Source organism: Cervus elaphus, chromosome 19 (genome assembly GCF_910594005.1).
Source record: "Cervus elaphus chromosome 19, mCerEla1.1, whole genome shotgun sequence".
NCBI classification, from domain to species: domain Eukaryota; kingdom Metazoa; phylum Chordata; class Mammalia; order Artiodactyla; family Cervidae; genus Cervus; species Cervus elaphus.
The window spans coordinates 39,139,116-39,154,144 of record NC_057833.1 but is presented as its reverse complement, the minus strand read 5'-3'; the positions used below and the strand labels follow the sequence as shown (position 1 = coordinate 39,154,144).

At 49.9% G+C, this 15,029-nt stretch overlaps 1 protein-coding gene across 3 annotated transcripts in view; it reads left to right on the top strand.

Annotated features, from left to right (window-relative positions):
- The window catches only part of MASP1 (MBL associated serine protease 1), a 71,014-nt gene that overhangs the window by 52,521 nt on the left and 3,464 nt on the right, over positions 1 to 15,029 (top strand). For 2 of the 3 annotated variants that reach the window (XM_043874562.1, XM_043874561.1), the window contains exons 11-15: positions 6,180 to 6,317; positions 9,423 to 9,536; positions 10,415 to 10,600; positions 12,398 to 12,465; positions 14,884 to 14,983. In XM_043874562.1, the coding sequence (XP_043730497.1) occupies positions 6,180 to 6,317; positions 9,423 to 9,536; positions 10,415 to 10,600; positions 12,398 to 12,465; positions 14,884 to 14,983 (606 nt within the window). Of the gene's footprint in view, positions 1 to 335; positions 2,784 to 6,179; positions 6,318 to 9,422; positions 9,537 to 10,414; positions 10,601 to 12,397; positions 12,466 to 14,883; positions 14,984 to 15,029 lie in introns of those variants that run through there. The other variant, XM_043874560.1, reaches the window with a different exon arrangement.

Here is a 15,029-nt window from a genome sequence, read left to right as displayed (position 1 = left end):
TGGAGATAGCCCTGGTTAAAGATGATCCAGACCACAGGTGGTCTTGGCTGGAAGGGTTCAGGATGGTGAAGGCCCACAAAGTAACCTGGTCTGGTCCATAGAGGGTCCTGGCTACAGAAGGGTCAGACTCCAGAGGAGTCAGGCTAGAAAGACTTAGGCCAAAAGCAACCCCATTCAGAGCTTTCCCAGGCCAGCATGGCCCCCCGGACGTAGGCCAGGGCCCACGGTGGCATAATCTACAGTGGGTGAGATGTGCATTTCTTTAAGAGGCTCTTTTCACCTGGCTGACCTGACCAGTCTCCTCCTCTCGTCCCGCCCCCTCCTTCTCCTTACAGTGTGCGGTCAGCCCTCGCGCTCGCTGCCAAACCTGGTCAAGCGGATCATCGGGGGCCGCAACGCCGAGCCCGGCCTCTTCCCGTGGCAGGCCCTGATTGTGGTGGAGGACACCTCGAGGGTGCCCAATGACAAGTGGTTTGGGAGCGGGGCCCTGCTCTCCGAGTCCTGGATCCTCACGGCCGCCCACGTGCTGCGCTCCCAGCGCAGAGACAACACGGTGACACCGGTCTCCAAGGAGCACGTCACCGTCCACCTGGGCCTGCACGACGTGCGGGACAAATCCGGGGCTGTCAACAGCTCGGCCGCCCGAGTGGTGCTGCACCCGGACTTCAACATCCAGAGTTACAACCATGACATCGCCCTGGTGCAGCTGCGGGAGCCCGTGCCCCTGGGGCCCCGCATCCTTCCCGTCTGCCTGCCGCCGCCCGAGCCCGCCGGCCCGGCGCCCCACGTGCTGGGGCTGGTAGCCGGCTGGGGCATCTCCAACCCGAACGTGACGGTGGACGAGATCATCGGCAGCGGGACTCGGACCTTGTCAGACGTCCTGCAGTATGTCAAGCTACCCGTGGTGCCCCACGCCGAGTGCAAGACCAGCTACGAGTCCCGGTCAGGCAACTACAGCGTCACCGAGAACATGTTCTGCGCCGGCTACTACGAGGGCGGCAAGGACACGTGCCTAGGAGACAGCGGTGGCGCCTTTGTCATCCTCGACGACGCCAGCCAGCGCTGGGTGGCCCAAGGCCTGGTGTCCTGGGGAGGCCCTGAAGAATGTGGCAGCAAGCAGGTGTATGGGGTCTACACCAAGGTCTCCAATTATGTGGACTGGGTGTGGGAGCAGATGGGTTCCCCGCAGGGCCTGGGGGAGCTGCAGGTGGAGCGGTGAGCTGCCGGACTCCGGCCAGCCAACCGCCCTGCCCAGCTCCAGCAAGACTGCACCCCACCCTCCTAATGACAACACACTCCACTGTTACACGCAAGCCTAAGGGATGGACACGCGGTTCCCACCCTCTCAAGATGGCTCCTGGGTCCCTGAGAGGCAGCAGTGTGGTAGGGGAAAAGGCCCTACATAGGAAACCTGGGTCCCTGGCCCTGGCCCAAGTCCCTTGCCCTCTCTGGGCCTCACTCTCCCGCAGGACGGGGAGGAAGCTAGACTCGGGCCAGTGCCCGAACTCCTCTCCTGGAATGCCCACCCCAGGGGCCTCATTCACTCCTAGTTGTTCACCAAATCCAGTGGCCCCACCGTTGGTGTAACTGAGCTTGGACCTGACTCTTAGAAAATGTTTCCTTGCCTCGAGCTGAGTCCATATATTTCCCCACTCTGCCCTCTAGGTCTAGACCCTTTTCTAGCAGAAAAGCCCTTAGATTTGAGGAGACAGGGATGACACCCCAGAGGCCCCTCTCTCTAAATATAAGGCCTTGTAGTACTTTCATCCCTGGGTTTTCTCTCCCCAAAGCTCCTTGCAGTCCAAGCCTTATCCCTTATGTTCCCTGTTAAAGGAATCTCAAAGGACAAAGGGAAAGCTAGGAAACTCTGTGATGACTGGGGGGAGGAGAAGAGCAGTGGGAAACTTTCCAACCCCATTAAATTCCTGTCATCAACGCAGAACACTTATCTGGGTACATCCACACCTGACTCTCCACACAAGCAGGAAGCAACCTTCCAGTCTTGAAATGTGTCACCTGAAAGGGCTACCCAAGCCCCAGCCCTAGATGTGGAGATGCAACCCGATTGCTTGGAGAAAGAGAAGGCTCACATCATACCTGCTATGCCTCTGGGCAGGGAAATGGAAGAAGGGGGGACTCAGGACATATGAGTGACCTCCTCCCACCAGACCCCCTTCCCCCCACGGCGTGCCTACAGTCTGAGCTCTACAGAGAACCCACCTGGCATGAATGTTCTGAGGGACCCACTCCTCCAGCTTCCAGGAGCCAAGTCAAGAGAAGCAGGGACTTGCCCAAGAAAGGCCGTAAGAGGAGACGGAGAGCCCAGAGTTCTGGGTTCAAGCCGCAGCTCTGCCCCCAAACTGGCTTGTAACTTTTGACAAATTGCTTTCCCTCCCTGGGCCTCAGTTTCCCCATTTATAAAAGGAAGGCACCGGATCCCCCTCAGGGTCCTTCCAGCTCCAGCATTCACTGCTTCCAAAGCCAGCAACCTCACCCTGGCTCTCCCCAGCCTGACCGTCCTCCTTCTCCCCGGGTTTTGCTCTCCTGGGGACTCCCCATCAGAGACAGAAGCCTTGAGAAGGATTCCAAGACAGCAATTGGGAAGCATCCGCTCTTCCAGTTGGGTCCTGACAGCACACTCCTGTGTCTATGAACGGTGCATATAGAAGATGCTATACTTTGTATATTTATATCACAAGCTTCACTCCTCTGTAAGGTGCCTCTGCACTGTTTCCTCCATCAGGGGACTAAAATGGAAATAAATCCTCTGTGGATAACCAACAGCCTCTGTTTTGGGGTTTAGTTATTGTTGATGTTTGTTTGTTTTGACCTTTTGAAGAAAATCTGACCCTTCATTAAGCCACAATCTGTCTCACTGTGGAAAGGGCACAGTTTTTGTCACCTGGACATTATCCAAGAAAGGGTGATGAGAAATGGAGTTGGTTGTGGACATGTGAGGAGAAGGCAATGGCTCCCCACTCCAGTACTCTCGCCTGGAAAATCCCATGGACAGAAGAGCCTGGTAGGCTGCAGTCCATAGGGTCCCTAAGAGCACAACTTAGCGATTTCACTTTCACTTTTCACTTTCGTGCATTGGAGAAGGAAATGGCAACCCACTCCAGTGTTCTTGCCTGGAGAATCCCAGGGACGGGGGAGCCTGGTGGGCTGCCGTCTATGGGGTCGCACAGAGTCGGACACGACTGAAGCGGCTTAGCAGCAGCAGCAGCAGCATGGACATGTGTCCTCTCAAAGGCTACCTATTCCATCATAGAAGTGCCTGCCATTTAAGTCCTTGAGTTCAAAGTGCCCAGATAAGCCCAGGAAGCAAGATCGTGTGCACCCAAGTCTCATGCAGGCAAGGGGAGTTCAATGTCATGAGAGGAGTGATCGTAGTGTTACGAGAATTTAAGGAGGGGGAGGTTCACACAGCTGAAGGGGGTCTGGGTAACTTTTCAAAGAGGTTACAAAGAATACACTGGGAGATGGGAGGGCAGGGCAAAGAGGACAAAGGTCAAGTAGGAAAGTGTGCCCCGAGTAGATGGGAACAGAGGGCATAGGGGATAGTGGACATTCTTGAAGGTCATCCTGTGTTAGTACCTGGTCCTATAGCCAGTGACTGCCTAATTTGGGGCATATCAGAATCACTTGTGTTTATTAGGAACGCAGGTTCCTAGGTCTCACCCATGGGAAGTTCTGAATCAGTAGGCTGAGTGTGGGCAGCAGGCTGTGAAAAGTGGAGGGGATGGAGGGAGGGACCAACCTAGAGAGAGTGATTGGGAAATCACTGCAACCATTCTGGAGAGAGGTGGTGAAAACCACCAGACCAAGGGCATGACACTGCAGATGTGGGGGTGGAGTCTGTAAGCATTCAAGTAGTGTAGTGGGTAGGACTTGGTGCAGAGGCATTGTGTGAAATAGTGCAGACAGGAGATGTGGTGTAACACAAGCTAGTATGTTAGTGAGGGCTCCCATGTCATACGCTCATAGTTTGTGTTTGGGGTTTGTATCATATTGAAACTGTCATGCTTTTTACACTACTGAGAACTAAAAGAATCCTACATTATACCTTACACTTTATGTGTAGCTGGTTTCAGAGGTTATCAGTCTTGTGTTCCATCACATCCTCTAGACTGTTGGACCTTATATTGTTGATGTATTGAAACACTGAGGTGCCATGGGGTTGCATGAAGGGCACACTGCAGCATTACTCTCTGCTTCTCCTGTTGATTTTTTTTACCAGTGGCTGATTAAAGATGGTGGCTGAAGAAAAGGGAGGCAACAAGGATACTGTCTGTGCAGACATTAACAGACATCTGGAATAACAAAGGGGAGATGGGTGGTGAAGGATGGAGACCAGGACTTGGTTTTGCTGTGTTTGAGGAGCTTATGAGCAATCCAGCTGGAGATGTAGAAAGGAGGAGTCCAGAGGAGAAGGCAGATTAGAGACACTGATCTGAAATTCATCAGGCTCTAAGTGGTATGTTGGCATGGGAAGAAGTGGCATCATCCACTGGAAAGGAAAAGAAAAGACGAGGGGGCCGAGGACTAAAGAAGGGAAACACCAGCATGGATTGCATGGAGAGAAGAAGAAAAACCCCAAGAAAGAGATAGAAAAGGGAAATCAGAAACACGGGAAGAAAAGAGCTTCAGAAGCCAAGGAGAGAAAGTGTCAAGAAGAAAAAAGTGATCAACAATGCAAATGAGCTTGGACAGTCCAGAGGACACTTCCAGGCTGGATGTTCCTAGGCACCAGGACCATCAACTACCATCAACTCCGAAAGAGGATCCAGGGAACAGACCCATGCTCACATTCAAGTCCTTAACCCTTCCTCCCCTTTCCTTTATGCTCCATGTCCCTAATCCCCCTCCTCTTCCTCCTCCATAGCCTCTTCCTTCTTTCCCACTTTTCTCTTCCTCGCTCTCTCCCTACCTCTCCCTCCCATTGCCTCCCTCCTTCTCTCTTTCTCTCTCCAGCTTCTCCTAGGTTTTTTATCTCTTTCCTGAGGCAGCCTCTCTGGGACTTCTTTGCCCAGTTCTCCAGGTTTTGCTTCTTTGAAACCAGTTAATACAAACCTCTTGTTCTTATCTGACTCTTCAAATGAGTTTGTATTTTCAGACTTGGGTTTCTGTTTTGCTCTTTCATGAGTCAAAGCTGTATCTAGCCTCGCCTAAAACAGCAGATTCTCCAGCTTTAACAATGGGCAGCTGCAAGGTGAGAAGAATTCTTAGAGATGAAGAATACATGAGAGAAAATTTCAGAAATAGTGTCCTGCTATACATGTAAATATCACCACTGAAGTTCCAGTTATGGGTCCGGAGACATTCTGTCTCCATGTATGATTACAAATCTCTTAGATTGTCAAATGGCCACTTTATGTCCAAGTTTGTGCGAACTATGGTTGTTTGTTCTTTTGAGTCCACCTCTGAAGTACAGGGAAGGATGTGGATAATGAGTATCAATTTTCTTTCCAGAAGCTTGACTATGAAAGAAAGGACAGGGAGAGACTATGGAATGAATGAGAAGCTGAGAAAGTGGAAAATTAAATTTTTAGCATGAAAAGTCTTGATCATGTTTTGTAGGCATAGATAAAGGAGAAATGCGAGATAGAGGAGAAAGGCACAAATCCTCAAAACCAGATCCCCAAGAGTTTGGAAGTGAGGGGATCCAGAGCCCAGAATCAGTTCTGAAGAGATGTTTAGAGAGGGAGTAGATAGAGAGGAGAATGCTTTCTTGTGGGCTTTGTGTGTGTTTGTTGAAACTTTTTCTACAAACTTTCCATAAAGTGATGGTTGGCAGGTCTGGGCTTATAGTCTAGCAACCCCAACTGAGAAGGACCTTCTAGCAAAACTCCCAAGGCAGGCTCTTACTGGCCTGTCCAGGGTTATATTCCCATCTCTGAGCAATCGCTGTGACCAGAGTATAAGAGGCTTTCATTAGTCAGGTCATGGTCACACCCCTAGAACCAGAGGTAAGATCATTGCAACTCAGGCTAAAGGGACAAGAAATGGGGGAAGAGAGGACCCCAGAGGAAACTTGGGGTGCAATTACTGAAAGGGGCAGTGGATGCCGGGAAATGAAAACGAACAGATATTCCTAACAGAGGGTGATAAGCTAGCCACTCTCGCAAAGGGCAAGCTGGAACCCAGAGTGTGACCTGCCCTCCTCCCCCTGGCTGCAGTGTGTGGGACCCCCACGTTCTCCCGGAATCTGTTGGCCAGGATCATCAACGGACGCCCCGTCCAGAAGGGCACCACCCCCTGGGCTGCTATGTTGTCACACCCGGACGGGCAGCCCTTCTGTGGGGGCTCCCTGCTAGGTAAGGAGAGGTGGAAGGGGTGGGGGACCCAGGATGAGGGTGGGCTGGAGGAAAGGGACCTGACCCTTGAAGCTTCCACTCCAGCAGCAGGGCCCAGAAGCACAATGTGGTAGAAAGAGCCCTTAGCTGGAGCGGGGAGACACTTGTTCTGCTCCAGCTGGCTCCTTCAGGCAACGCCTCCTGAGCCCTGGCCACGCTCTGGCACTGAGAAGGGTCAGGGGGTCAGGCCCTTAAACATGGACCACAACACAAGGCACTTCCATGCAGCTCAAAGTCAGGGTGGGCCTCAGGCCCTGGGCTGAGGGCGAACCAGGAAACCCACCCTAGAGGAGTCAAGGAAGGGAGATATACAGAGCTTTGAATGCAATGTTTGGGAATCAAGATGTATCTTGAATGCTACTCCAGGTTTATAATCATGTTCTTAAAAGTCCTCTCCCGAGACAACATGGATTGGAAGAAGGGTTAATCTGGAAGCCAAGAGTCCAGTGAGGCGGCTAGAGTGCAGCAGTGAGGAGGGAAGTCATTAGCCTCAGAATAAGAATAGGGGACGAGGGGTGGAAACAAGGCAGATTCAGATTCAGATTCAAAGCCATTGGAAAAGAGAACTGTCAGACTTGTGTAATGGACTGAACATGGCTGGGAGTGGCAGCAAAGGCAGGAAAGAAATGATTTAGGGCTCTTCCTACCACAGTTCAGCCCACATGATCTAAGGTCCATTCCAGCTCTGACATCATAATAAAAATTAATAGCAATCTAGAGTCCCTCTGACCCCATCACAGAGGAGGAAGGCATGGACGGGTCCACCTCTGCTTGGGCAGCTCTAGGGTTGCTAGCCTCACCTCGCCTCGCCCTGACCCACCCTCCTCCTCCATGGTGCACTCAGGGGAGGACAGCTCCCCAGCAAGGGACCCCCGAGGGAAGGTGCAGACACTGGTGAGGCTGCAGCCTGGACATCTGGGATACGTGAAACGGTAACCCGGCAGAGGGGCTGATCCTTATATTCCCACAAACACAAAGACAGGAGTGCTCACGCTATGGAGCCTCCCAAAGGGTCACAGTGAGTGAGCACAGGTTAAAGGGGAGCCCAGTGGGGAGCAGGCAGGGGGCAGCACCAAGAATGAGAGGGGTTAGAAGGACAGAGACAAAAATAGAGAAAGAGGGCATGTGAGAGACCTAGAGAGGGGAGCGAAGGGAGATGAAGGGCAAAATGAAAGAAAACAAGTCCAAACAGAGAAAGAGAAACTGGTAGGGCAGGAAATGAGAGACAGAGAGAGAATCATGAAAGGCACAGACAAGCAGTGGCGACCCAGAGGAGAAGAAATCATCAGAAGAGATGCAGAAAGAGGGGAGGAGCAGACAGGGAGAGTGGAAGAGAGCAAAGGCACTTCCAATTTTGTTAGAGTGTATTGTATGTAAAAGAGATGGAGTAAGTGCCCGTGGTTTAAGGGTTAGATTAGCTTTCTGAAGCCTTGGGTGTTTCAGTTCAATGATGTTCAGTGCTCACTGTGTCTACTGCATGTTTGTTCCCAGTTCTCTACCCTCAGCCAAGCTCCAAGAGCTCTACAAGACATCCTCAGCCTTGCCCATAGCCCTTCTCATCTAGAATCTCTCTCCTCCTCCTGTTGTCTAGTTCTGTAGAGGGAAGGAAAGGGAGGAGAGGGCAGAAGAAGCAGAGAAGGAGCTGAGGGACAGACAGAGGGAACCTGCCATTCAGTGCCCACCACTGAGCCTGTGCAGAGGGGCCCTGACTCAGGGACTCACTGTCTGCAGAGCTGGGAGATGAAGCTATTGTCTTTGGGCTCATCATTGCTCTCCCCAGCCCCACTCCATGGCAGGCTTCCTAATCTGGGTACCTCATTCCATTTTATCCACTTGAAAAATTAGCCAGGAGCCCCTGGCTGCAGACAGGGATCAAAAATACCACCACGGGAAAGAGGATAGTCTGTGTAGGGTACTCTCCAGAAGCCAGTAGCCGGAGCACATGGCTGCCCCTGAGAGGGCCAGGGACCTGCAGAGAAAGGGACCTCTGCCCTCAACTCTGAACTCGGCTATGATACCCACACTCCAAAGCCCTGGTACCTTTCTTTCTGTTCGGCTCATCCCAGTATGGGCTCAGCTGTTTATGGGTTTGCCACCTGATTCACCTTAGGGAAGAACCAAGGCCTGATCCTATATTAAACAAAGAGCAGGAAAGTGTCCGTCAAGGGAAAAAGAGCCAAGATACAAGAGATGTGCCAGGCTGATCATCAGGAGACCCACGGTCAGCCCTGGTCCTGCCACCCACCTGCAGAGCTGCCCTAGACAGCCCCGCTCCCCTCAGGCCTCAGAATCTAAATTTATAAAATGAGAGTTTGGAATCAGAGCAGTGGTTCCCGACCTTGGTGACAGCAGAACTTTGGGGGCAGTTTTAAAATGTGTTTGTACCTGGGCCTCACTCCACAACTTAGATGGTCTGGCTCAAGCCCAGACATTGTTTTGGGAGGATTTCTTTTTTTTAATTCCCCACATGATTCTATTATAAATGTGCACTCACATTGAGAAGAACCATGTACAATAATACTTTGCAAACTTTAATATGCCTAGAAATTTTTTTTATTAGTTGGAGGCTAATTACAATATTGTAGTGGTTTTAATATGCCTAGAAATTACTTGAAGTTCTTTTTAAGATTCTCAGATTTTAATGCTGAATACAGATTCTGATTCAGTAGACCTGTGTGGGGGCCTGAGAGTCTGCATTTCCAAGAAGCTCCCAGATGAGGTTGATGCCACTAGTCCAGGGACCACACCTTGAGGAACAAGGCCTAAGGGGCAACCCGTGAGTAAGACTGTTAACACCTTGGGCTGTCCGGAGCTTGCCAACCCCATGCGTTTAAGGGAGACCTGAAATCATTTTTAAAATGTTCAGTTGACCTAGGTTGGGGAAGCAGATGAAATCACAGATTCAACTCCTCATCTTCAGATTAAGATCAATGAGTTTCTGACTTGGGGCTGTGAAATGCATGGGAGAGGGGTACCCTGGAGAGGGGTCTGAAAGCCCTCAGCTTGAGATAGTGGGACACAAGATGTGGCCAAGAGGACAGTGTGTGTTCACAATTCTGTTCTCAGGCTCCAAATGGATTGTGACTGCGGCTCACTGCCTCCACGAAGTGCTGGATTCAGAGGACGTAACTCTTCATCATTTGGAGTTGCTCAGCCCCTCTGCCTTCAAAATCATCGTGGGTGAGTGTGAGCCTAGCTGATTCCTGAAGCCAGCTGTGGTTCTGGGGATGGGGTGTATCTACTCACTCAGTCATTAGGGAGGGAGCCTAGGAATGAAGGACAAGCTAGGACTGGAGTCCAGGGACCTGCCAAAGTCCTGGATCACAGTCTAAGCCTAAGGCAGGGATTCTCGGGTGGTAGGACCATGAGCAGATCTTTGAAGGTGAGGCCTTAGATTTTATAATAAAGACTCCCATCTGGATAACTTCCAAAGATGCCTCAGGCTTCTATGAATTCGTGGTTTCAAGTGATTCATACACAAACAATCCAAGCTTCCCCTCTCCTTTGTAAACTGGCTTATGGAGTTCAGTTCACCGCATATTTATGTCCTGACACTACGTCAGATCTAAAGACACAAGTTCCTGTTTACAAGGACTTACAGTCTAAAAAAGGAATAAAATATGAGCACAAAGCCCTCTAATAAAACGCAGGAAGCAGTAAATTCTGTAGGAGAGGAACAGGGGAAGTTCATAGGGAATAGACTCCTAACCGAAGCATCTAACTCAAGGATCTCTGAGGTTTCATGTAGGAGGCAACACGTGACCTGGGCACGGAAGGGTGATTATGGTTTGGACATATGGCAACGGGCACTGGAATGAGTATTACAAGGTGATGGGATCAGATCAGATTATGAAGAAAGACAGAGGTTCGAGCCCAGGAGAAAATGTGGGGAAAGGCAAATGGGGAGGGATGGCTTAGAACAGGTAAGTGAAAGGCAGTGTAAGGGTTGAGGCTGGAAACATGGGCTGTATGGGACACGGGCTGACAGGGGAAAAGGTGTGACTTTATCCTCCAAGCTTCCGCTGCCCTCATGCCTCACATGCCTTCTTCTTGTCCAGGCAAGCTTCGGAGGACCCAGTCAGATGAGAATGAACAGAGTCTCAGCGTCAAACAAGTCTTTCTCCATCCCCTGTATAACCCCAACACTTACGAGAATGACGTCGCTCTGGTGGAGCTGTCGAGGGGCCCGGTGCTCAATGACTTTGTGATGCCCATCTGTCTACCCCAGGGGCCACCGGAGGAAGGTACCGCACCCACCTGTGATTCTACCTTGGCAGAGCCTCCATGGAGGCTTTTACTCCAGCGCTGGTCAGGCTTCAGTGCCAGCTGAGTCAGCTGACTGTGTCTGCCTGATTCCTCAGCCGCCTTCCCTAAAACAGCTAAGTCAAAGCAGGTTTCAAGGTGGTACACAAAAGCAGGCAGGCTTGGTCAGTATTGCAAGCATGTATCCGTCAGGGTCCAGATAGGAAAACAGAAACCAGACTAGTTACTGTAACAAAAAGAATTTAATATAGGGTATTGGAGGGCTGGAGAAGTAAAGCCAGGTGCTGAGATCAGAGAGATAGCACTTGCAGGGAGGAACTATACCACTCCTGGGGCTGGAGGAACAAAGGGAAGAGGTTGGACTTAGAGAACCTGGAAGCTGAGACAGGGGCTCTGTGAAGGAGGGGCTCAGACTCTGCAGAAGAGGCCCTGTGCTGATGGTGCTAGGGAAACAGCCACCACTGGTGGGGTGAGGACCCATCACTAGGGTGATGCCGTCAGGAACAGCAAGCCTTCCTGGAAGTGCCCCCTGTTTTCAGTAATGTTCCTGACAAAATGGATCTGCCATTTCAGAGTCTCCACAGCATCACAAGCAGAGTATAAAAGGGTACGTCTGGAGCTGAGAGACAATAGCTTAATCGCGAGCACAGGCTCAACTCTCCATGCTGCCACCTCCTAGTTGGACAACCTTGAAGAAGTTGCCTAACTTCAAGCCCCTTCCCTTTACAAGAGGAATAATGCCCCATGGGTGGTTGTGATATTTAAGTGAAATAATAATCAAACATATTCAGCATAGAGTGAGAGTCCAACTTGGGGAAGTTGGTTTTTGTTTCATCCTGTTCTAAATTCAGTGGTGCTGTGTCACAGCTAACCTTCTTTAATTCAACGAGGTTATTTTTTAAAAATGGCTGAATGGAATATGAGAAGTATTGAGGGGAAGTGAGCCCCCAGGAAAGGCCCAGGTATGGCTCTGATGCATCAGATCCATGTGCCTGCCATGTACCACTTGATTTACATTAATTAATTTATGTGCTACTTATAAAAGCCTTGTGAAGTAGTATTGTAGTCCCATTTTCCAGATGAGAAAACTGAGGCTTGGCGAAGGGACGTGATTTACCCAACGTTCAGCTTGTAAGAAGTAGATCTGGGGCTGGAATTCAGATCTTCCAACTTAAGGCCCAGAGCTGTTTTCAGTATCCAGGCTCTTTCCAAATGATGAAATAAGAAAGTGCTCTACCAGTGCCCAGCCCATTTCTACATTGCCTCAAGATTTGCCAACCTTACAGACTTCTAGAATATCAGAGCCGGGAGGGGTTTTAGAGGTACCAAGTCTGACCTCTTCATTTTATGGATGAGAAAACTAAGGCTCAGAAGGGGAGGGAGCACAGTGTATTGTGGGCTAGGCTGGACTTTGTATTTATTCAGTTAATGATTGAGCATCTACCATGTGTCAGCCCTGATGTAGGCATAAGGATACAGCCCTGAATAAGGCAGATGAGATTACTGATCTCACAGAGCCGAGGTTCCAAACTAGTTGGGAGTGGGAGAGAACAGTCAACTAAACACATAAACCAGCTAACATCTCATAGAAACAAATTTCCAAACCCACTGTCTCAGGTAAGCTCCAGCCCAAGTCTTCCTCCCCACCATGCTGCCATTTTCTCAGGGGGAAAACTCAGTGCTTCCTCCACATGCAGGGGATGAGGGGGCAGCAAGGTGCCACCCTCCAAAAACCCGCAGACAGCCTCTCCACTCTCACTGTGTCTTCTCTCCTCCAGGAGCCATGGTCATCGTCAGTGGCTGGGGGAAGCAGTTCTTGCAAAGGTTCCCAGAGACCCTGATGGAGGTGAAGTTCAATATATACCCTTCAGAGGGTGGCACTTGTGCCCCACATTGGACCTTTCTGAGCCCCAGTGTCTCTCAGGGGTTTGGAGGTTTGGACGATGAGTGAGTGATGAGTGAGACAGGTACAAAGGGACCAGACTCACCTTCAAAGTTAAGTGAGATTGAATCCCAACTAGTTTGATCTATTTGTTCTACATGTCATAGGACTCTAGTCTGTAAACATTGTTCAGTATTTCTGTAGCTTATTAAAGGCTCAATTTATGGAAATTCTTCCAGAAAACAGCAGGCTGGGACACCCTAAAAGGTGATCCACCTGTAAACATCAGGAAGACTCACATAGCAGTAACCAAGAATGGGTCAAGGGATGGGCCCTGAGAGCCACAGTCCTTGCAGCAATGAACCTGACTATGGCATTTGAAAGTTTACATTTCTTGTCATTTCAGAAAAGAACACTGAACCAGGGGTAAGGAGCCACACCTCCAAGTCCCAGCTCCTAGTAACCTACTGGGTGATCTTAAACAAGCATCTTGCCTCTCTAGACTGCAATGTAGTGTCTCAAGCTGCAAAGTCACCAGCAACACTAGATGTCCTCCAAGAGCTGTCTGGCTTGGACATTACCAGGTTCTACGAGAGCCACAGCTAGTTTCTAAATCGTTCAATGTACATTATTTTAACACACTTTAAAATTTGGGTTTTGCAACAACCATTTACCCCTTCAATCATTCACTCTTGAGTGTTTATTCAGTGCCTCTTCCCAGGGGGCACTAGTGGTAAAGAGCTCACCTGCCAATGCAGGAGACATAGCAGACGTGGGTTCAGTCCCTGGGTTGGGAAGATCCCCTGAAGAAGGAAATGGTAACCCACTCCAGTATTCTTTCCTGGAGAATTCCATGGACAGAAGAGCCTGGCAGGCTACAGTCCAAGAGGTCACAAAGAGTTGGACACAACTGACATTGTATTAACCACTTTGTATTGTATTAACTACTAAGTATGCAGGGGGATAAGAGGACAGATCTGGCCCCTTGTTTTCTTGGCTTATGGTCAAGTGGGACAGACAGAAAGTATTCATCAATGTGATCATCGGAATGAGGAAGAGGTGCAGGATGCTTCAGAATGTATAACTGGGACTCTGACCTTTTCTTAGGAGTGCAGAAGGCCAGAGGAAGTGACAATTAAGTGATGTATGAGTGATGGATAGAGGTTAGTCAGACACTCGATGGTTTGCTGAGGACAGGTGCTCATACCACCCTGCCTGAATCCACCCTGCCTCCCCCACCTCTCCAGAAGACCATGCCCCAAAGGGACATGGATACCTCTGGTCCCCTCCCAGTAAGGGCCAATAGGACTTGTGCTTTGTGGGAGATTTGACTCATTCCATTCTTGGTTTGGCTGAATGAGACTCATATGATTCCTCTTTTTATTCTAGACACCCACTCCAACATATACCCTCAAGCTGAATCAAGGCCAATAATAAACACAATACCTTACCTTTACGTATCCATGTATCACCTCAATTCAACATAACATTTCCTGAGTACTGACCATGTTCCAAGCTTTATAAGATAGAAACGGGCAACATACAGACTGAGCGTATGGAAACTCAAACCATGGTGAGGGAGAGCATAAGTGAAGCTTGCAGCAAGGTGAGCCTCACTAACCTCTACGTGAGTGCGTGCGTGCTCAGTCATGTCTGACTTTTTGTGGTCCCTACGGACTCCACTGTCCATGGAATTTTCTAGGCAAGAACCCTGGAGTTGGTTGCCATTTCCTACTCCAGGGAATCTTCCCAACCCAGAGATTGAAACTGCATCTCTTGCGCCTCCCGCACTGGCAGACAGATTCCTTACTACTGCACCACCTGGGAAGCCTACACCACCTGCTGCGTATGCAGTGTTTGTAGTTTACAGAGCATCTGCTCATTCATCTCCTCTTTTTATAACAACTCCATGTGATTAGTATGTCAATTATTATGATTTCCATTTTTCAGGTGAGGAAACAGAGTCTCAGAAATCTGAAAAAACACTGATGAAGGCTACATGTCCCATGTCCCACAACCAGTAATGATAAGGGTGGGGAAAAGAAGGTTTTGCATATGCTGACATGTTTGCATAAGAAGGTTTTGCATATGCTGACGTGTTTGAAATAATGCATATGCTAAGCAATATTATCTCCATGTGACAGATGAGAAAACCAAGGTCCAGAGGGGGCAGATGACATGTGCAAGGTCACACAGCAAGTTCATGACCTAAGACTGTACAAGAACACAGATCTCCTGGTTCTGCATTCAGTGTCCCTTCACCTGTACTACAGGGCAATTTCTGAGGCGAGGTGTAAGGCAGACCCAGGTTTGTCCAGGAAGGGGACAGAGAAGGGGATGAGGTGTCGGAAGTTGGGGACTGACAATGGCCTTGTGTTCCAGATCGAAATCCCAATTGTTGACTACCACATCTGTCGGGAGGCCTATGCTCCACTGAAGAAAAAAGTGACCAGAGACATGATCTGTGCCGGGGAGAAGGAAGGTGAGTCAAGAGGCCTGCCTACAGCAGGGCGCCACCAGCCAGGGTG